Genomic DNA, 21,785 nt, shown 5'->3' on the forward strand with positions numbered 1-21,785 from the left:
TTTTGTGTTTTGTTCGACTGCCGTGCGTCGGTCCACACCGAGGGCGTCTCATCGCAACCCTGGCGTGAATTGAGAGGCGACCGAAGGGAACTGGGGAAATTGGTTTCTTACGACGTCAACTTCAGCAGCCGTCCCCTGCGGAAATTGTTGTTACATTACACCGCACACCCTCTGGTATGCGTCCCGAGCATTGACGTCTTCATCGCACGGGAAAGTGGCGGCAGAATAGGCCAAAGCGGTGTCCCCGTTCGTAAGAAAACCAAACCATGAGAGTATTCTGGCGAGCACGCAATGCTGAACTTCTGTCGCGCCGCACGTGACCGACACGTGATCATCGGAGATGCGCAAAAGGCAGGGGGGGCCACCAAAGCGTGCGTGAGTCGGCCAAAGTTACCCCTCCGGAAAGGAAGAGGGGTAACTTTCGCTCAAGTTTCCCGCGAGTGGAGTCCGCTCCCGCCAGCAGCGAGCGCAAGCAAAAGCAATTCCAGCGTTGCACCTTCGCCATTGCCAAGTTTGGTTTAAAAACATAAAACACAACAAAAAAAACCCGCGCCCCCTTCGTTTTCACGCGGAAAGACGTCGCCCCCCCCCAATGATGACCGCTCCGATAAACTCGACGGGCTGAGGAAGGCAGCGAATAAATAAGGAGAAAAAGATTGTTGTTGCAGAGGCGAGCGGAGGAGTGCGTTGACGACACAATTTGGCGTGCGGGTTCGCGACAAGTGCGGTGCGGGCGGTGCTCCAAGTGCGTCGGGTAGTTTACGGCCCGACGCTTCGCCGTGGGCACCTGTGGTTTTGCTCGCTCGCTCATCATCTCAATTCAAGGTAACAACAACAGCAGCAGCAGCAGCAACCGCGAGCGAAACTTGCGCTCTAGAGGTCCGTTCCTCCCCGGCCTCCGCCACCCCCCCCCCCCCGCCATGGATTCCACGCAACTGAGGTGGTGTCGCGTGAAAATTGAGCTGCGGTTGATTTACGACAACGGCCCCGCTCCTTCGGATGAGATTAACAGTTTCTTTCCGGCGCTGGACAGATTTACAACGGAAAAATGACTACAATCATTGGTGCAGGAGCTACAGTTTGATGTTTAACCACTCCTCAAGTATATATATATTTCTAAAATTTGATTACGGGTTTCAAGACGTAAGCTGTAGAATGTTTTTTTTTTCCAGCAGAATTTAAGGCTTCATGAACAGAGCAGCTGATTGAAATTCAGGACACCCCTGCTTAGGTAAAAAATAAAATGGGTGTAGAAAATTAAATGAAAACAAAAGTGCCGCAGGTGGTCATTCGAGCGCACGTGCAAGTAGGAAAACGGTCGCGCACAGGCACACCAAACAGTTGCAGAGAGAACCACCGACGCACAAAAACACGCACGCGCGAGCCTCCCTCTCCCCTTTGGTGCCGAGTCCTGTCGGGCGTGCGTGTGCGCAGGGCGGGTGGATGCCTCCCCAGTGTCCCACAACGCGAGGAAGGTTGCGCTGAGTGTGCATAGACCGGCACGCGTGGCAACGAACGCCCAACACGCGCGCGCGTGGAGCTTGCTGCGGAGACAAGTTGAAGAAATGTGACACAACCCACGTGGGTGAATGCAGCATATATACAGTGACCCCGATAAAACGAAACGTTATTTGGTGATACTGCTTTGGCAGCGGTGCACAAGAGCAATTAAACAAACAACAAACAGATCAACACATTCCGTCAATAACGTTGCCTTCAAAAGGAAATTGAAATATATAAAACCGGACACATTTTCGGCAATGGTTACACAAATGATGTTGCGTGCTATCAAAAAGGGCCGTTGCCTGAAACGTCGCCTTCATATATTTATTTCCTTTTTATGGCAGTAACCCCTGCAAGGTCAGGACACATGTTCGGATAACCGTCACCGGCAAATTGTCACCAGCAACTTTCGCTTTGCCGTCATCCAGTTGCCAAAATGCGGACAGAGGTCACGTGACTGGCCCGAGGCTGCGTCGTTGCGCGAACGCGAGCTCTGTGCATCAGTCACTGCTCATCGAACGCCCCACACAGCGCTCGGCAACCTCTGTCCGGATTAGCTGAACTCTTCTTCTCAATCTACGTCACTCTGGCATGACCACGGCGCTCATAGTTTCATGCGTTGCCGGTGGCAATCGTAGGTGGCGGTTGCCCTGAAGTTGCCACGGTTACCTATGAGCATAAAACCGTTCTCTCACACCTCCCTATCCAAGGAGGAGAGGGAGGAGGGGAAGGAGGGGCGGGGGGGGTATTGAAAATTCGTGGTGGTGAGAGTGGAGGTGGTGAGAGTGGAGGTGGTGTTGGTGAGTGGAAGTGAGAATTGAGTTGGTGGTTGAGAGTGGCGGTGGTGAGTTTGGAAACTGAGAGAGGATTGTGGTTGTGGGGGGAGGGAGCAGGGGATGAAGCAGGGAAGGAGTGGAGGGAGGAGAGGTGGTGGGCGGGGGAAGTTTGGGGTGGGGGAATACACGGAGGAGGCCGGAGGGAAGGGAAGGGCAGGAGAGGGCAGGAAAGGGTAACGAGCGGAGGACTGAAAAAGCTATTAACGAAGCAATGAGGTCGTTCGCTTGGAGAGAAGACACGCGTTTGTCGGTTCCGCCATGAAAGTGGGAGGCGGGTGGGGTCGGTGGCCACGGTGAGAGTGGTAGGAGAGGGCGGGGGGGGGGGGAAGGGGGGGCAAGCTGGGCAAGGCGGTCGGCCGTCTCTAGAACGTCTCGTCGTCATTGCACTGCTCGGCGGTGTGGCCAAACGACTCGCAAATGCCGCAGTAGGGCCGCGTGGCGTGGCGCTCTCCGTGGTGGGCCGAGTGGGGCGGCTCCTCCTCGGGCTGGGCCTGCGTGGGGCAGTCCTCCGTGTCGTGCAGGTCGAAGCAGTCGCAGATGTCGCAGAAGAGACGCGGCGCCACCTGGCGGCGGCCCTCCTCCGGCCTGCCGGGGGGGAAGGGGTCACGGCAGAAATGGGGGGGTGGGGGGCGGTGGGTTAAATGCATTTATCGATTGCCGCGGGTTGCCGAGCGCGGGATTAAAAGGGCCGTGTGATGTAAAGAGGTCGGCGATGAAGAGAGAGGGAGGGGGGAGAGAGAAAGAGAGCGTGCCGACGATAGCGTAAAGAGATAAGTAATGGGTTTCTTGCATTGAGCAAGGTTAGAGGGGGATTGGGATGAGTTCCAATGCCCGCTGCAGAGAGCGGCGACGTTGGCAAAGCAGGCGAGACCTAATGCGCTGAACCACCATGAGCACGCGAAACTTGCAGGCGAGCTGGGAACACCGATAACGGATGGGAGTTACGATGATGGCAACGGTGATGATAGCAGGGCCTGATTAGAGCTACCGCGGTGTTTCCCCGAGTCGAGCGAAGGTTCCAAAAACTTGGGGAAAAAAAGATGACGCCAGAGTTTCCCCAAGCAAGCGACGAGAGAGCACGCGTGACAACGCGGCAGATGGACGGTGCTGAAAGAGAAATGTTGTTTCCCTGCAATTTGGGGCTTTGACGGCAGTAGGGGTTAGAGGACACGGCGGCGGTGGCGGTGGTGGTAAGACCAGGGGAAGTGCACGCGGCGAATCACTTCAATCAAAGGAGGAGAGACGCGGAGATCCAGTGGAAGATCAAAAGCAGTTCTCTCGAGATGGAAAAATTCGGGAAATGCGATAGAGATGTAGACAAAGCACCACTGTTAAACCGGTAATAGCGGGCAAGTCCGGGGAGTACACACAAATAATTACATCTGGGCGCGCCGTCACCGACGCAGCCCTGTTATTACGTCGTCCCTTGTTACACGGCCAACACTGACAAACCTCCGCTTTAGCTCAGCGGGGGCTAAAACACAAATGTTTCCCTTGTAAATCCAAAGGGGAGGCAGGGAGGCAGGGAGGGAGGGATGGAAACAATAACGAAAACCGTCAGAATTAGCGTTCTCACGAAGCTCTCCAGAGGCCTGCAGCATTGTGTGCTTTTCTACTGTCAAAACAATTGCGAGAACGCCCGCACGCTTGCTGGCATTCAGCGCCGCCACCACCACCGCCACCGCACAGAAGCAACACACGTGCGCTGCACGGATGGATGGACGGACTGATGGACGGACGGAGGGACTGACGGATGGTCGAACGGTCGGATGGATTGACAGACAGACAACAAACAGACGGACAGCCGAATTGACGGGCTTGCGAGCGAACGGGGAATAACGGGAAAAGCGGCGCCCGCGTCGGACGGGGCGAGGCGGACGTCTCCTTACTCTTCAGCGCTGTCCCCCTGTCCGGCGGCGTCATTCCCATTCACGGCTGCCTGGGCCAACTTCTCCAGCTGCGACTGGAGGTCCTCGTTCTTCCTCTGCAGCTCCACGATCACCGAGTTGAGGAACTCCACCTGCGAGCACGCGGGGATGAACAGGGCAACGGTGCACCGAACACAGCGGTGGCGTTATTAGCACGCACGTGGTGATCCGTTCATGACACACTCCTGCTGATTATTCTGTTGGGACTACATTTTTTTTTCAGGAGGGCCCTGATACCGGTTTTCGCAGGAGGGGGGCGACGATTGCGATGTAACCCAAAAGACGAGCAACGTGCGGATAATTTTTTTTCTCCAAAATTGGCAAATGTGGACCGTGACGGGGGGTCGCATACGGTGGGGCCCACTATAGCTCCACTCTGCACTCAATTACTCAGTAAGTGCCGTGTGACCGCTGTAGATGTGCCCTCTCTCAATTAACTGCCTTCACGGGCGCACTCGGCTCATCGATAATGACCCTCATGGCTACCCACTTGGGTCCCACCCCCCCCCCCCCCGACTTCAAAGAATCATTCCCATATGGCTGCTTCGTTCACCACTCTCCTTTTGTACCTAAAATGCGACTAAATTTAGATGATTGTCCATTTACATTTTCTTAACGTCCAGATTACCGCAGAAATTATCGTATGCTCTGGGTTATAAGGCACAGTTTTTTCTCCCCTTTGCATCTGCCAGTCATCACAGTCAGTGACCCTGTGGCAACGCCTGGGTCTGGCCCTGCTGCCAGAGAGCCTTTGACACTTCGCGTGGCATAAAAAAGAAATGCACCTAGCCTGGCTCAAGCGCTGTGGTGATGTCACCGCCATTTAGTGGCGAATGGCGGCTGTCGCTGTTGTTGTCTGTGTGTGCAGGGAGCAGTGGCGCTGTGGTTAGTGCGCTTGCGCTACGACTTGATCTCGATTCACGCTCACGGCCATTGATTATCTGAACCAGTCCTGGACCTTCCCTAGGTCGACTCAAACTCAAACGAGGATCTGGTGTGGTGTGTAATCACCACTGGGGAGACAAAAGCAGCCGGGCGTGGTGCTGGCCACCCATCCCCTCGTGTGCTAAGCCGGCCTTCAAAAAGTGCTTGCTAACAGCACTTTCCCCACCAGTGTGTTAAGGCTATGAGGGGGACCTTTGTCTTTTTGTGAGCGACCACATACATTTAACTATTATTAGCATCGGGTACTAATAAAGTTCGGGGTGCATCTTACTTTCCAGAGCATCTCATAATCCGAAGAAAACGGAATATTTGTTGTATTAGAAAGGATACATTTATATATTATTATTCTTTTTCCGTATACAAATATATAATCTTAATGGATTTCAGTTTTTCTGGCCGCGATTCAACGGCAGTTGGTGCTGACTACTGGAGGCCGGGAGGGAGGTGGTGGGGGGTTACCGCACGCACACGCACACGCACGCAGCACCAACCATTTGCTGGGCGAGCCAAGGAGCCACGGAGGATGTGGTGGTGAAGGAGGAGGAGGTGGAGACAGTGAAAGTGCAGCCAGAAGATAATTGTGCATCAGGGTTCAGGTGGGTGACGGTGTGGGTGGGTTTGGTGGTGGTGGTGGTGGGGGGGGTGGTGGAGAGAGAGGGTGGGGGTGCAGAAGGGGAAGCAACGAAAGGAATAAAGAAACAAAGAATGAGAAAATAAATCACGGGGAAACCAAGTGGAAACAAGAGCCAGAAGGTGAGAATACATTGGAACCAATCGCACGACTTGTGATAACGAACGCTCGTGCCAAAAACAAACAAAAAAAGGCACTGCGCACAAGGAGACAAATTAAAGCGGTGGCCGCCGCCGCCACGGGGCGTTGCGTGCGCGCGTGTTTGCGTGTTTGTCGACCGCTACCGCGTGTACCTGGCCGCTGATGTCGTCGTCTTCCTCCTCGTCGTCCGCGTCTTGCCGAGCCGCCTTGGTGGCCACGACAGCCGCTGCGGAGGGAAGAGGCGGCATTGGTCTCTGGTCGCATTCACTCAATTGTGAGTTTCGCGTCAAACAGAGCCTGGATGTCGAGCAACAGGCGCACAAATGCGACTTCACGTCGAACAAATGTACGTACGTATGTTGAACTTCTTTCGCATCTTACGTAGCCAGCCGTGACTATCGGAGGTGCACTGGTCGATTAGCTGGACTGTGAGACATTGACGGACTGCGACATCAACGAACCGCCAAATAATGGGTCATCTCTACTTCTTTGTAAAAGTCAGGCCTGGCCGCCTTTAATATGATAATTATTTGAAACATCATCAGAGAAATTAATTTCAATGGTCTTCAATGGACTCCCATATCAAATGGCAACTCCTGTTATGGTAATCCTTCCAATCGACCCTTATTTAAAATATCTGCTAAAGCATGGGTCTACACAAGACCTTCCAAACAATCGATTAAGGGGCGATGAAAGGCAATACAACAAAGGCAATTTTAGGACAAAGGTCGCTTGCAATTGTCACCGGTAGTATAGCTGCCACACCATTTGCTATTGTACATTTTGTTGGAAAAAACTCTGGATAAATCTGATCACTGCACTCGGCAGTGGGCAACTGGGATGGTAACTTCCAATCAGATCGCAGACACAAGTCACATGACTGCTCGGGGTTGTGTATTCTCTTTAGACTAACAAATGCTGAACTAATCACTTTTCAAGGAAGTCTGCTTTATTGGTTAGTCGGAACTCTCATCACTCTATGCCCCTGCCATGGCAAGATGCTTATAGTAAGGCCGACATTATTAGTCACGGCTCATATCAGCTCAGGCTTGCCTCTGGCTCACACAAGCCGGCTCAAAGAAAACACTTAACCCTTTCCGGTTCCGGTGACGTACGTGTACGTCATCAAAACAAAACCGGAAGGAATGATAAAACAACATTATTGGTACCGAGGCTCCCACAACGCCATGCGGGAGAGGTGCGTGTGGCAAAGTCTGGCGCCAGCTATCGGAGCGTGCGGTCGTGTTGTTAGGCTTCTCTGCGAGCGAGTACTGTGTCTTTAAAAACAACGGCGCTACGCCTTTCTAAATAAAATTAATGCCGAGCCGCTTGCGCGTTCCGAGACTCAGCGGTGAATGGAGCGCGAGGGTTCGATCCAGACCCTGATGCCTGTATATTTAGAGTTTGCAAATCTCTCTCCCCGTGGTCACGTGGGACTTTTTCTCCGGGTCCTCTGGTTTTTCCCACCGCATTTAAAAACCATGCGTATAGATTATTTTTTTATTATTTGGCTGCTATAAATTTCCACATAGGCCACTTCGTTGAGCGATCATTTTTGTTGGCAAGGTCGCTTCTGAAAAAGAAGTGAACAGCTCAGTCCGCTTTACCTGGTAAAATAAAAATAGCTTAGCTTATTCGTATTTTTTTGGGTGATTTGCTTACCTTCCCTATTCTTTGCGCTCCTATCGTTGTTTTGCATTGCTTGTGTAAATAGAGCTTCATAGCCCATCAGATTCCTACCTCCAGTCTCAATGAAGATTCTTAATTCTAATGAGTGACAACAATAATTGCCTTGAACGTGTCACGGCCTTTACACATTTGCACCGCAACTGTTGTAACCGCAAAGCCAAGGTGCGAGCGTGAAGTGCACGTGTGAAATTCAAAAACTCTTCCCAGAGCGCTCCCGAGTGAAGAGCTACATTTATCACAATTACGATGATGTATTATTTTTCTCGCGCCTCGCACCTGCGCAGCTAGACGTGTTCTGACATTGAAAATCCACGCACGGGTAACGTAAAAATAGAAATTCTCACCACAGTAGGCATCGACAATATAGAAATGGTAAATCAAAAGATAATCAACTCAAACTAAAACTATACTTTTTTTTTACCAGCTAAGACCCACCGAGCTATGTAGCTCTTTTTCAGGAGCGACCCGGCCACAAATGGATAACTCAACTTAGTGGCTTATCAAGTGGAGATTTATATCAACCAAATACTCTCAACGCAAGTTCGTAAAAAAAATCCACGCGACCACGGGGAGAGAGGGGACATGCAAACTCCGAATCATACAGGCTTCAGGATCGGGATCGAACCCATGACCTCCTGCATACCAGGCGAGGGAGTTAACATCTCGCCACTGTGGCGCCCCCAAGATATCGCCGGTCCTAGCAATCAAAGGAGAGTCTGATAAAATAGGCATTGAAATTAATTGTGAATATCTAAATAAAATTAATTCGTAAAAAATCCCCAACGTTATTTCTATTGTGCTATCATCATGGTGCCGTCACGAGATGCAGAATCCGTTCAGAAATCTCACTCAGCGGTGCATCCATTCTTTCAAATGACCTCATGACCACGCACAGTCCAAGGTAGTGCGTCCCCACCCACTCTGCCATACGACAGCAACATTTGTCGCAAGACGGTCAATCCGACATTCGGTTCATGGCGCTAAAACGTATCCTGATTAAGCGCAGAGCTACATTTTACACGATGGCTTTTAAAAATTCGGGCATTGGTGACCTGGCCGAGGGCATCAAATGGTTGCACTCGAGAACCCGGTTCAATGACAAGCGTCCGGGACCCGGATTTGTACCCAGAATCTCAGAGCGAAGTCTGCTTGGCGCTCCGACCTGCGAGCCGGGCGGCCTCATCAACGCTCATTGAATTTTGGCACCGCTGAGGCAGAACTGAAATTCTCGCGTGGGTGCATGTGCGATAAGATAATTAGTCACATTCTGACTTCATTCGGTATCGACAACGCACGACGGCAAACTGGCAACACCTGCTGTCCATGCTGCTGCTGCTGCTGGCCTGCCACTGCTGCATGTTTGCTGCTGCTGCTGCTGCTGCACGGGCCACCCGTTCTACAGCGAGCGGTTGGTACAGAGTCAACATCTGTGAGCGTCACACCTGTAGGGTGCCGTGGTGGTGAGATGATGTCTCCCTTGCCTCATATGCAGGAGTGCGTGGGTTTAATCCTTACCCTGACGCATGTATATTTGGAGGTTTTTTTTTCCCTACACATTCAGAAACATGCGTTTAGAGCATTTGGCTGCTACTATAAATTTCTATGTGATAAGCCACTTCGTTGAGCTATCATTTGTTGCCAGAGCAATTCTGAAAAAAATTGCTAATTGTTCAGTGGGCTTTACTTGATAAATAAAATAGATTTGTTTTAGTACTCACAGAACCGTTTACGATCGTGTTAAGTTCCCACTCCTAATTCGCGGTTTGACATTTGCGGCCGTCAGAGGAGGGCGAATTAAGCGGCGGACCGTTGACGATGAAGTCACACGCTCAAAAGTCAGACCCACATGTACGTATGTTGAACTTCTTTGGCACCATACGTAGCCAACCGTGCTGTTCGGAGGTATGAAAGTCGATAGGTGAATTCTAACCAAGGCTGCGGAAACCTCAAATTCAGTATCACTATCTTGGTTCTCCCTTCTACGTGACTTTACCGAAAGAACCAAGAAGATGAATCCCTGCAGTCATGAAAGCTTTAAATCAAAATTCAATATCGCTATTCGTCCGTGCGTGCGTGCGTGCGCCTCCTCACTGGACGCAGCGATGGGCTGAGTGTCGAGCTTCCTCTTGGTCTCGCCGAGCGCCGACTCCAGGCTCTGCACCTTCTGCTCCAGTCTGGTTTTCTCCGTCTCCAGGGCCTGCACCGTGCTCTGCAGGTCCCGCGCCGCGTTGCCCGCACTGCGCAGGGCTGACAGCTGCAGGCACACAAAGGGGTACAACAAAATCACGCACGTGCCGTGATGGGTGTCCCCGTCCAGTGCATGCCGCGCTGCATTGGCTTCCGGTTGCTGAACGAATACATGAGGAGGTCGCACTCATTGTACACACAAAGTGCTTGCCACAAATGAAGCACAATACCTTGCTTATCTCGTCAAGGAGCGTAAATCATCATGCGAACCCAGGTCATCCTTGTAGTGGCTTATGGCTTAGCCATCGAACAAAGATGGTGACTGCATCGTGCGCTTTCATATGCGCTCCTGTGGCCATCTGGAACGCTCTTCCTTCCAATATTAGGAAGCCACTTGAAATGTGCACGTTTAAATCGAGATTGAAAACTCTTTTTTTTTTAAACAGCTTTTTGTGTTTCTTTTGTTTTCTATCCCCTGCACCTCCGATTAGCATGGTTGGCTATGTACAGTGCGAAAGAAGTTCAACATAGATATATACATACACACGCACGGGATTCCGGAACATTCCAGAACGCTTTCCAACACGCGTTTGTGCTCGCAGGTATTTTTATTTATAATAAAGTCTATGTACAGTATAGAAAATGGGTGTTACCTGCTTTAACGCATCAGAAATGAAGACAAATAATCGTTTTTTTGTGCAGTCTTTGGGTTACCAGGCTAAGCAAGATCACTTTGATAAACCTGAGAAGCCAGTTTAATCACAGGCTGGTGAAATCTGAATTTTAAACCCAGGGTCTCAGTGTTGCCAGCTAAAGTGCAGACATGGACATTATGCACCCCCTTGCGCCGCCTGGCAACCTTAAAAATAATAAAAATGATAAAGCAATTAATTCACAACGGGTGCAATATTTCACGGGCATAAGTGACCGCGACCCTGAGGAGTGGACACTGGACGGACGATGAGGCCGAGTCAACGGGCCCCAACGGGGAGTTGAACTCGCAACCTTCCTCCTGCGAGCCGCTCGCCATCCCCCCTCCGATCCACGCGGACCCGCACGGTTCCATCGGATACAAGCAAGCTGAAGTGCAATGTCTCATGCATGCAGAGACCATGTGGCTAACGATACGAGCTTCCTTTTGATGCAGGGTCTCTGATTTCCAGGCGTGGGCCAAATAGTTCCTTGGTTAAATGCCTCAAGCCACGCGCAAAGACAAAGATCCCTGTATAGCCTTTTAACACACACTTGGGGAAAGTGCTGTTAGCGAGCAGCACCTATGAAGGCCGGCACAGCACACGACGGGGTGGGTTACCAGGCGCCGATGTGCATACAGCACACCAGGTACTCACTTAAGGCTCAGTCACCCTAGGGGAGGCGCATGAACGGTTCAGATAATCATCACCGATGTTGGCCGTGGCCGGAAATCGAACTCGGGTCGCCGGACTCGTAGTTCGGCACGGTGAACCACTGTACTACTACTGCTGCTCGGCAGGAAGCCATTCACGTGCACGCACGCACGACGCTGGCAACGAAGACCGAGAGATACTAGAACAGATTGAGGCAGAGCGAACAACTTAGAGGCAGCCAGATTAAAGCATTTTGGCAAATCCCACTCGGTTTCACTGGTAATGCGTTTTAGTGGCAGTATCCAGACAGTGATTTATACCGGGGATATTAAGTTGTACCCGCCGGGGCACTTTTAAACAAAAGGAAGCAACGGTAAAGCGTAAGAACATTCACCCCACCACCCCCACCCTCCCACGGAGTGATTAGATAAGAAGTTACAATTCAGGGTTATTACTCAATTCAAGAATCCATTCTCTTTGGTCAAATCATCTCTTGGTGTCGTTTCCCGAGTTGTTTTTCTTCATCCCGTCTTGATAGCACGATGACCAAAACAAACAAATCAGTGCGTCCAAGTTCTTGTCAGATCTTGGTATCCAAGTAGGATTTGAGCCTGGTTAATACCACGTGTTGTAGGTTGGGGCTACACGGTGGTCAGGAGATAGCAGTAGAGGAATTGATTCTTAAACGTATCCGTGCGGAGGCTTGAATGTTGCATCCTCGTATGGCGTGGTCGGTCTTCTCTGGGTACTCCCGTGTAAAGCTCCTGTAAAGGTGTCCTCGCGACTGGCACCACTTTTCCACTAGCACACCCGAGCCAAGCTGGCACGGCGCACCCTCACGGCACAATGGGAGGTTTTTCCACTTGCTGTCTGCCGTGCCGAGCCAGAGCCAACCCGTGCTCCACTGGCCTCGCGAGAAGACATCCGAATCTGGATCCCAGCAAAGTAGAGCCAGGGGTGGGGCTAACGACGCGTTCGTTGCAAGTGACGTCAGCGGCTCTCGGCTTCTGCGGTCGACGAAACGCAACCCCCGGTCGCCCCTTGAGCCGCGTCGGACTTGCCTCGGCTACGGCTCGGATGTGCAGTGGAAAAAGGCAGTATCGGCGAAGGCTTTTTGCTGGGTAAACAAATGTCGTCCACGATACGACGGACTCCGGAAGCGGTGGCCGCGCCTCGCTCACCTCGGTATTCAACTTGTCGAGCTCGCGGTCCCTCCCGGAGATCTTGCTCGACGTCAGGTCCAGGGTTTTGCGCAGCGACGATCGCTCCTCCTCAAACTCGGCCACCAGGGTCGACTCTCTAAGCGAGGGGGCCGGGAGAGGGGTTGAAGATGAGGAGGGAGGAGGAGGGATGGGGAGGGGGGAGGAGGAGGGAGTCACATGTGAGAGCGAGCGTACGTAGGCAGTGGCGGGGGGGATGAAGGATGCAAAGGAACGGGACAGAGACAACAGCAAAACCAGAAGCGCGTAAAGACTGCGGGCGGTACACGGATGCAACCGCAGGGGCAATCGTCACTGGCAATATTTGCCACGGCATTCTTAATTTCCCGAAAACAAGATGTGCGCGGGCATGCATCAAAATGCATTGATGTTCTGTGCTTCCATGCTTCCACGCCCATGCTACCCACATTCATCAACCCGCGCTGCAAAGAGGGGTGAGGTATGGTCAAACAACCACCGCAATTCCGCAGGGGATGGGGAGGCCCTCATACAGCAGTGAATGGGAAAGTGCTGTTAATATGGAAGGGTTTCCTGTTCAACCGAGGACAACCCATCCGCAATTGATAACAGCCCTAAAGCTAGTGGCACATATTCCACATTCCTATGATGGGTGCGAGATATCCATCGGAACATCGCCGTTTTATTCCCACATAGGAGCTCGAGTTTAATTGACCCCCAGAGAGCAGATTGGCTGAGCTTCCTCTCAACTGTGATTCGATATGTTGCATATTAAAAGCAAAATGGAAATAAATTATGGTGATGTACAGCCCTTTGTCAATCCACTGCTGGATGAAAAAACGTCTCCTACGCCGTCTCGATCGTGGGGGGGCGGGGGGGGGATTGTTTTAACTATACTTCATCGCACTGATCAGCGCAGATTGGTGAAGAGTCAGGGGTTAGGACCGCTCCAGATTATCGCTCGCCACCGCCGTTAGCCACGGCCGGGAATCGAACTCTCTTCACCAAGGCTCATACTGGAACGTGCTAACCACTAACGACTGAGCCGTCGAGTTCTATAGGGCATGGTGTGCCGCCTTAAGAGCAAGCCGGTCCCAACGTTGTGCTCCGTGGACTGCTAGTGAACGCAGAACTGTTGCAGATGCTACGGTGTTGAACATTGTGAAATAAATGTTATTGGCACACGGTGGTCCCGTGAAAATGATTTGAGGGTTGACGGCGGTTTCGCGGGTCTAGAGAGGTTGGGGTAACTCTGCTGCCTTAGGGTATAAGGTAGGCAAGCCCGAAGGTTAAGAGTAAAACACGTTTTGAAAAAACGTTACATAAATTTCACTTCGACTCTTAATTGGGTGAAGCCAGACGCACAGCGCAAACGTACTTGCACATGGATGGACGCGAGCACGTGGATAACATCGGCGTGCTATGCAGATCCACAGCCGACAACACAACGTCTGTCGCAGCAACGCGCAATGGCAAATGCATGCACGCAGCCACGCACTAGGGATGCAACGATTTGACTTCCAGTGTGGTGGATTTTGACAATCCGCGGGTGGGCGGGGAGCGGGGAGGGTTACAATTCAAGATTCGTGTATCCACCATTATTTCGCGCGTGTCGCGTTTACAGTAAAAATGCGCAGCGCCTGCAATTGCTCGCCCACACAAGTGCTGGCGGAAGGGGCCTCTCTCCAGGAGAGAACGTTCGACACAAGCCACCTCTTACTTAAAGAGGGAATTTTTTTTGCCTACTTTTCCACGCTGGCCGGACATGATTGAAGGAAGGGAACGCTAACCCTTTACCACACCGCGCGTGACGAGCCGATCGACTACAGATGTTGGGCGCAACCCATTTATACCCGCTGTAATTTACGGCTGCAACGAAAAAAATAAATATAACAAATCGGAATCAATTGATTCTCGAGTCTTCACACGGGCAGGTGGTTTTTGGTGCACGCATCGCGGGCGCCGATGGTCGATCCGAGCCGACGGACCATTAAAACGCTACATCCCTAACGGGTGGGTAGCCCCGACTCGAGCACGTAACGGAGACGGGAAAGGCGTCAGTCAGGCATCAGCAAGCCAAGTGAGCAATCAGAAAGCGAGCGAGCGAGAGGCGGCTACCAGGGGGCAAGCAATACGGTACCTTGGAGCATTGCATGGGAGGCTTTGGGTTGTAAATGAAAGGTTAATGCAGACGCATCAGTGCAAAGTAAAGCCAAAGCGGATCAACAAAAGACCTTGGCGCCGCGCAGCGCAAGACTACATCGCGCCTTATCGAACGCCGCCGATGGGGATTAAGCGCAAACTGATGTCTCGTATCGCCGGCTGAAAGGGGCACTGTATGTGAGCACGCCGTGAGCCAGGTCCATCACGGAAGAGTGGGGGGGGCGGACAGCTTTCTCGCCGACCAAATGTGAAGCTTCGCAAATATATTTGCAGTTTTATATTTGTACACGCACACACAAGCGCGCGCGAGAAATTTCCAATTGAAATTATGTTTCCAAAAAGGGCCTGGGGATACACCGGTCGGTCTCGGGAGGTTGTCGCCTTTGCCAGATTGAGAGTGCGGGGAGGTGAGAGGCAGGGATGGTGTACGGGTGGCGGTGGTCTGTCGACAATGGGTTCAAGTTGGATTGGTGCACGGTTTTGAGTTTCTGGCGGAAATCAGAGCAAAATCTCGGGGCTGGATTGTTTACTCTGCCAGCTAGCGCAGTATATGAAATGATTCTTGGGCAGGATCGTCTGCTAACCCCCTCCCACCATCATCTGCCCACTTTGCCCCCCAACCCCCCCGACTCCCCTCAGGGTCTAATGATGCTCCCGAGTAAGGCTGCCGTGTACCCCGCAGGACAAAGCTCTTTGTAATCTTCAAAGCACAACCACAGCGTCGGCAGAATTAATAGTTTGGAAGGAAAACGTCGGCACGGAAAGCGGCGCGCGGACATTAAATAATACTTATACGTGTGTGTCTAATGCGGCCGAGATGGGTGAATAGAAGAATGCTAATTCACCGGCAGGAATATTCACCCTCCCCACAACTCCCCGCCGCCCCCCCCCCCAACCCACTCGCCCCACACCCCCCAGGGCGCCTACTTAAAAATGCGCAACAATTCCTGCTTCATTTGCGCAAGAGAAAGAAGTAATTATCGCGCTTTGGCGTAACGGCTTTGCGCAAGTAGCGGCTTCTTGGCTGCTCGCGATCGTCGCTCGACACGCGCTCATCTCTCGATTTCCATTTTTTTTCTGACGCCCTTTAAAAAGCCTGCAAATCGGTGCAGTTCAAAAAATATGTAAACCTTTAGAAAACAATTCGTAAACAACGCGACGGTTGTTTATGCACGAATATAAAATTCACAGGAAATACGTCAGACCGTTAAGGGATAGATTTCGTCGGGTTTGTTTTTCCATTGCGGTCTTCTGCCATAAAATTTCATCTGTAATATTAACCGTGGGTGTTGATTTAAAAGATGTAAAAATATATATATATAAAAAAGCCAGTCCCTACGGCTTTCTGAAAAAGGCCCTCCTACCGATTTTCAATCAGCGTCTTTGAGATGCGGTCGCATATAACATCCAAATCGTGTTGTATAAAAGGCGATTCTGAAGTCAAAGTGCCGATATACAGTGTCCTTTTAAAGCCCTTACTATTACCAGCCAACGGCCATGCCCACTCACCGACGACCACTGCTCCATTGGGCTTGGATCACAATCAGAACCAGAAATATCTTCATAACACTGATCATAATCAAGAGCTTAAAATCTGTACGCAACATCCGCCAGCACGGACTAGCATCTCTCTTCAACATCTCGTAACCCCCCCCTTGCCCATCCACATTTGCACCTTACATTTGTGTTGTTGTTGTTATTAATTACCCAGCGGAATTTCTCGTCCCGCCAAAACGCGTTTGAAGTTAGCGCCCCCCCCACCCACCCGCCCCGACTCTTAATTTAATCCGCTGGCAAAACCACACGCCGGGTCGAGCAACGTGGTGGCGTAGCAGCAGCAGCAGCAGCATTAACAAACTGCTCGTCACTTGATATAAAACATAAAACGTCAAATATTTATGGTGGTGGCAAGGCGAACAAAAAAATTTAATGTACAGATTTTTTTCTCTCGCTCTCTCTCTCCACACATAAATTTGGTTAAAATCTCTCTCTGTCCTGGTTGTGATCAAAGCAGTCGGCGGAGGGGATCATCAAACAGGCAGCAGGTCTAATGATTATGCTGAGAGACAGGTGCCGGCGGGCGGGGGGGCGAGCGTAGGACAGGGGGACTTTATGGGAGTGTGTTATAATTGAAGGGAGCCATTAGGAGAGTACAGCTTGGGGTTGACTTTTTTCAGCCTTACCACAGAAAGACACAAAACGCGTACGGGGGGGGGGGGGGGCAAAGAACGGCAAAGAGAGAGACACACACACACGGAACACATCTTGCATCACGGACACAGGCCCCACAGCTAAATCAGATCACCCGACAGCAGCAGCAGACGAGCCCAGATGTTACTCATGGCCGACGTGATGCTACGACCGCTGTTTACATCTGGCTGTATGACCGGTGACCTTCATTGCAGACATTCGATGAGTTCACCATTGGAACCTCCTTTGCCAGTAGCAAAATATAATAATTGTTTTTTTACCCTTTTATCTGGTAGATAAAAGGGTAAAAAAACAATTATCATTCGATGAGTTCGATGAGTTGGTCCACAATTCGTGTTCATGATTTAGATAATAGTAATAATAATAAAAAAACACATTTTTTCTCGCGTCCCATTTTTAGCATCTCGTTTGCATTGTTCCGTCATTATTCAATTGGTTCTTCCATGCGGTTTAGTTTGTTCGATTAGACGAGATGGAACGTGCGTCTGTCATTTGCATGTTATTCGCTCCTCCGACTTGCATCCAATTGTTCAAATTGCTTATATAACTTAATTCGCTGTCTTCCATGGCTCTCCGTTGTACCTAGAATTTTCCCCATCCGGAATCGCATTTACAGTCAATCTCTTGTCTTTCGAATTGCATGCCCAATAAATCAAATTCCGCCTTTCTCCAATTGCTCTCACGAATCTTCCTTTTATTTGCACACACCGTAATTATTTACGTGCCCAATTTGATGCACATACCACTCGCCAGCTAAGAAATATATTTATATCGATGCACCCTTCCATGTCTCAGTATATTAAAACACCAAGGCATCTGCAATTAATTCGTATGAAACACATAGCTGCAAGATTCATATTTAATAACTGCTCCTGCAGATAATATTTGTATATTATTAAAATGCTTTGTTGAACCATCGTCTCATACCATACATTTTGTGCACAGATATCAAATATATTTGTGCAGTACAGTACTTTGGAATGTATCCCAAGTCTCCCTTGCAAGAGACTTATTTTGAATAAGCTCTCACCTGGAATGTGTAATAATAAATAGATATATTTCACAAATAAATTATTCACAAGTTTTTATCGTTTTGCTGCTGGGTGAAGTTCTCTCCACGGCACGGTGGTTGTCTGACAATACTTTTACCGCGCAGGTCAACGCCGCTCGCCACTCACGCTGCCCGGGAATGAAACCCAGGCAACCGGGTTGATGGCGTGGTGTGCTAACCACCGCTCTACCCATGTACGTGTCACATGTTCTGGATTCTGTTCGTATTGACCCAAGGTTTGTGCCACACACGTGTTCCCCCCCCCCCAAGTTTTGGGGCGGAAGCCTGCTTGGAATGACACAAACAGCGGCAGCAGCAGGGCAAAGACGGCTATGCCATACTGATGAGGCCTGATAAGCACGAAAACCCGGTATGCGCCAAATTTATAGATATTTTTCACCGGTGGCTATTACAGGCTGTGTGCACAATGTATGCAGGAATGGTGATGTTCATCTTGACATGCAAAGAATGCTGGGGTTTTATATCTTGATTTTGCAGTCGAAAACAACATTATTATTATGATCATTTTGTTTCCAGCCCGTGCAATTTTTTTACGGATAATTAGTTTTGCTCGCGGGGAGCAGTAGTGTAGTGTTTAGCGAGCTGCGCTATGAACCAGGTGACCTGGGTACCATTCCCGCTTACGGTCACCAACAACCAGTGATGACTATCTGAACCGGTCCTGGGCTTCCCCTCCATCGACTCAAATGCTTCCCCGCTGCAGTGCATAAATATCATCAGTGGGAAGACAAAGGTGGGTGGGCGTGGTGCTGGCCACCCACCCCCTCGTGTGCCGTGCGGCCTTCATAGGTGCTCGCGAACGGCACTTGCCCCAACAGCCTTGTTAAAGGCTACACGGGGGATCTTTTGTTGTCTCTATGTATGTGTAGTGACATCGAGGATGTCACTGTATGGTGCCTGCCCATGAGGGCCGTGGCGCGCGATGTACTTACGTCACGGACAGCACCGTGTGGGTTGCTGTGTGAGGCCGGCTCTAGCACAACACGGCGTGCGATGCACCGTCATCGCGTACAACCCGTGGGTGGGTGTAGTACCAGCCCTAGCGGGGCTTGGTGAGCGCTGGGATAGCGCGAGCACCACTAATGGTGTGCAGTGCGGGCTCCGACAAGGGGGAGCGGGAGAGTGTCAGCCCAGGGACAGGGTTGCCCCGGGCCATGGCACTCTGGTTGACCCCGTAGACACGTGATCCGGAGTGTCCACAGAGAAGGCCCCAGGTTGGGGGGCTAGGGGGTGATCACGTGTTCAGGGAGAGCTCTCGAAAGGGATCGGGAGGGAGCTAGAACGGTCGAGAAGGCGGGCGGGGCCGAGGGCGGAGCCGGCCCCGACCCGGGAGGATAAAAGGTGGGTCCCTGAGAGGGACCGGGGTCGCTGCACTCTACAAGCTGGAAGCTCCACGTCTACAAGCTGGAAGCTCCACGTCTACAAGCTGGAAGCTCCACGTCTACAAGCTGGAAGCTCTACGTCTACAAGCTGGAGCTCCACGTCTACAAGCTGGAAGCTCCACATCTACAAGCTGGAAGCTCCACATCTACAAGCTGGAAGCTCCACGTCTACAAGCTGGAAGCTCCACGTCTACAAGCTGGAAGCTCCACATCTACAAGCTGGAAGCTCCACGTCTACAAGCTGGAAGCTCTACGTCTACAAGCTGGAGCTCCACGTCTACAAGCTGGAAGCTCCACATCTACAAGCTGGAAGCTCCACGTCTACAAGCTGGAAGCTCCACGTCTACAAGCTGGAAGCTCTACATCTACAAGCTGGAAGCTCCACGTCTACAAGCTGGAAGCTCCACGTCTACAAGCTGGAAGCTCCACGTCTACAAGCTGGAAGCTCCACGTCTACAAGCTGGAAGCTCCACGTCTACAAGCTGGAAGCTCCACATCTACAAGCTGGAAGCTCCACGTCTACAAGCTGGAAGCTCCACGTCTACAAGCTGGAAGCTCTACATCTACAAGCTGGAAGCTCCACGTCTACAAGCTGGAAGCTCTACGTCTACAAGCTGGAAGCTCCACATCTACAAGCTGGAAGCTCTACATCTACAAGCTGGAAGCTCCACGTCTACAAGCTGGAAGCTCCACGTCTACAAGCTGGAAGCTCTACATCTACAAGCTGGAAGCTCCACGTCTACAAGCTGGAAGCTCTACGTCTACAAGCTGGAAGCTCTACGTCTACAAGCTGGAAGCTCCACGTCTACAAGCTGGAGCTCCACGTCTACAAGCTGGAAGCTCTACGTCTACAAGCTGGAAGCTCCACGTCTACAAGCTGGAGCTCCACGTCTACAAGCTGGAAGCTCCACGTCTACAAGCTGGAAGCTCCACGTCTACAAGCTGGAGCTCCACGTCTACAAGCTGGAAGCTCTACGTCTACAAGCTGGAAGCTCCACGTCTACAAGCTGGAGCTCCACGTCTACAAGCTGGAAGCTCTACGTCTACAAGCTGGAAGCTCCACGTCTACAAGCTGGAGCTCCACGTCTACAAGCTGGAAGCTCTACGTCTACAAGCTGGAAGCTCCACGTCTACAAGCTGGAGCTCCACGTCTACAAGCTGGAAGCTCTACGTCTACAAGCTGGAAGCTCCACGTCTACAAGCTGGAGCTCTACGTCTACAAGCTGGAAGCTCTACGTCTACAAGCTGGAAGCTCCACGTCTACAAGCTGGAGCTCCACGTCTACAAGCTGGAAGCTCCACGTCTACAAGCTGGAAGCTCCACGTCTACAAGCTGGAAGCTCCACATCTACAAGCTGGAAGCTCCCCGTCTACAAGCTGGAAGCTCCACATCTACAAGCTGGAAGCTCCACGTCTACGAGCTGGAAGCTCCACATCTACAAGCTGGAAGCTCAACATCTACAAGCTGGAAGCTCCCCGTCTACAAGCTGGAAGCTCCACATCTACAAGCTGGAAGCTCCACGTCTACAAGCTGGAAGCTCCACATCTACAAGCTGGAAGCTCAACATCTACAAGCTGGAAGCTCCCCGTCTACAAGCTGGAAGCTCCACATCTACAAGCTGGAAGCTCCACATCTACAAGCTGGAAGCTCCCCGTCTACAAGCTGGAAGCTCCACATCTACAAGCTGGAAGCTCCACGTCTACAAGCTGGAAGCTCCCCGTCTACAAGCTGGAAGCTCCACATCTACAAGCTGGAAGCTCCACGTCTACGAGCTGGAAGCTCCACGTCTACAAGCTGGAAGCTCCACGTCTACAAGCTGGAAGCTCCACGTCTACAAGCTGGAAGCTCCACGTCTACGAGCTGGAAGCTCTACGTCTACGAGCTGGAAGCTCCATGTCTACAAGCTGGAAGCTCTACGTCTACAAGCTGGAAGCTCCACGTCTACGAGCTGGAAGCTCCACGTCTACAAGCTGGAAGCTCCACGTCTACGAGCTGGAAGCTCTACGTCTACGAGCTGGAAGCTCCACGTCTACAAGCTGGAAGCTCCACGTCTACAAGCTGGAAGCTCCACGTCTACGAGCTGGAAGCTCCACGTCTACAAGCTGGAAGCTCCACGTCTACAAGCTGGAAGCTCTACGTCTACGAGCTGGAAGCTCCACGTCTACAAGTTGGAAGCTCCACGTCTACGAGCTGGAAGCTCTACGTCTACAAGCTGGAAGCTCCACGTCTACAAGCTGGAAGCTCCACGTCTACAAGCTGGAAGCTCCACGTCTACGAGCTGGAAGCTCCACGTCTATAAGCTGGAAGCTCCACGTCTACAAGCTGGAAGCTCCACGTCTACAAGCTGGAAGCTCCACGTCTACAAGCTGGAAGCTCCACGTCTACGAGCTGGAAGCTCTACGTCTACGAGCTGGAAGCTCCACGTCTATAAGCTGGAAGCTCCACGTCTACAAGCTGGAAGCTCCACGTCTACAAGCTGGAAGCTCTACGTCCTACGAGGCATCAACACGTGGCCGGGGACCCGAGTGAGGGTCCGACCCTTCGTAGCTGTAACTCCTACGTATAGCGTAGTT

General features: G+C 51.4%; 1 protein-coding gene across 4 annotated transcripts in view; it reads right to left on the reverse strand.

Annotated features, from left to right (window-relative positions):
* Positions 1-497: 497 nt before the first annotated feature.
* LOC144730954 (uncharacterized) overlaps positions 498-21,785 on the reverse strand; it is an 83,492-nt gene continuing 62,204 nt past the window's right edge. For all 4 annotated transcript variants that reach the window (XM_078611840.1, XM_078611838.1, XM_078611837.1 and 1 more), the window contains 5 exons: positions 12,388-12,505; positions 9,765-9,927; positions 6,137-6,210; positions 4,229-4,359; positions 498-2,924 (listed from right to left, as the gene is read on the reverse strand). In XM_078611840.1, the coding sequence (XP_078467966.1) occupies positions 2,702-2,924; positions 4,229-4,359; positions 6,137-6,210; positions 9,765-9,927; positions 12,388-12,505 (709 nt within the window). In that variant the 3' untranslated portion in view covers positions 498-2,701. The remainder of the gene's footprint in view (positions 2,925-4,228; positions 4,360-6,136; positions 6,211-9,764; positions 9,928-12,387; positions 12,506-21,785) is intronic.

This window comes from Lampetra planeri, chromosome 37, assembly GCF_965212315.1.
Source record: "Lampetra planeri chromosome 37, kcLamPlan1.2.h2, whole genome shotgun sequence".
Taxonomy (NCBI): Eukaryota; Metazoa; Chordata; class Hyperoartia; order Petromyzontiformes; family Petromyzontidae; genus Lampetra; species Lampetra planeri.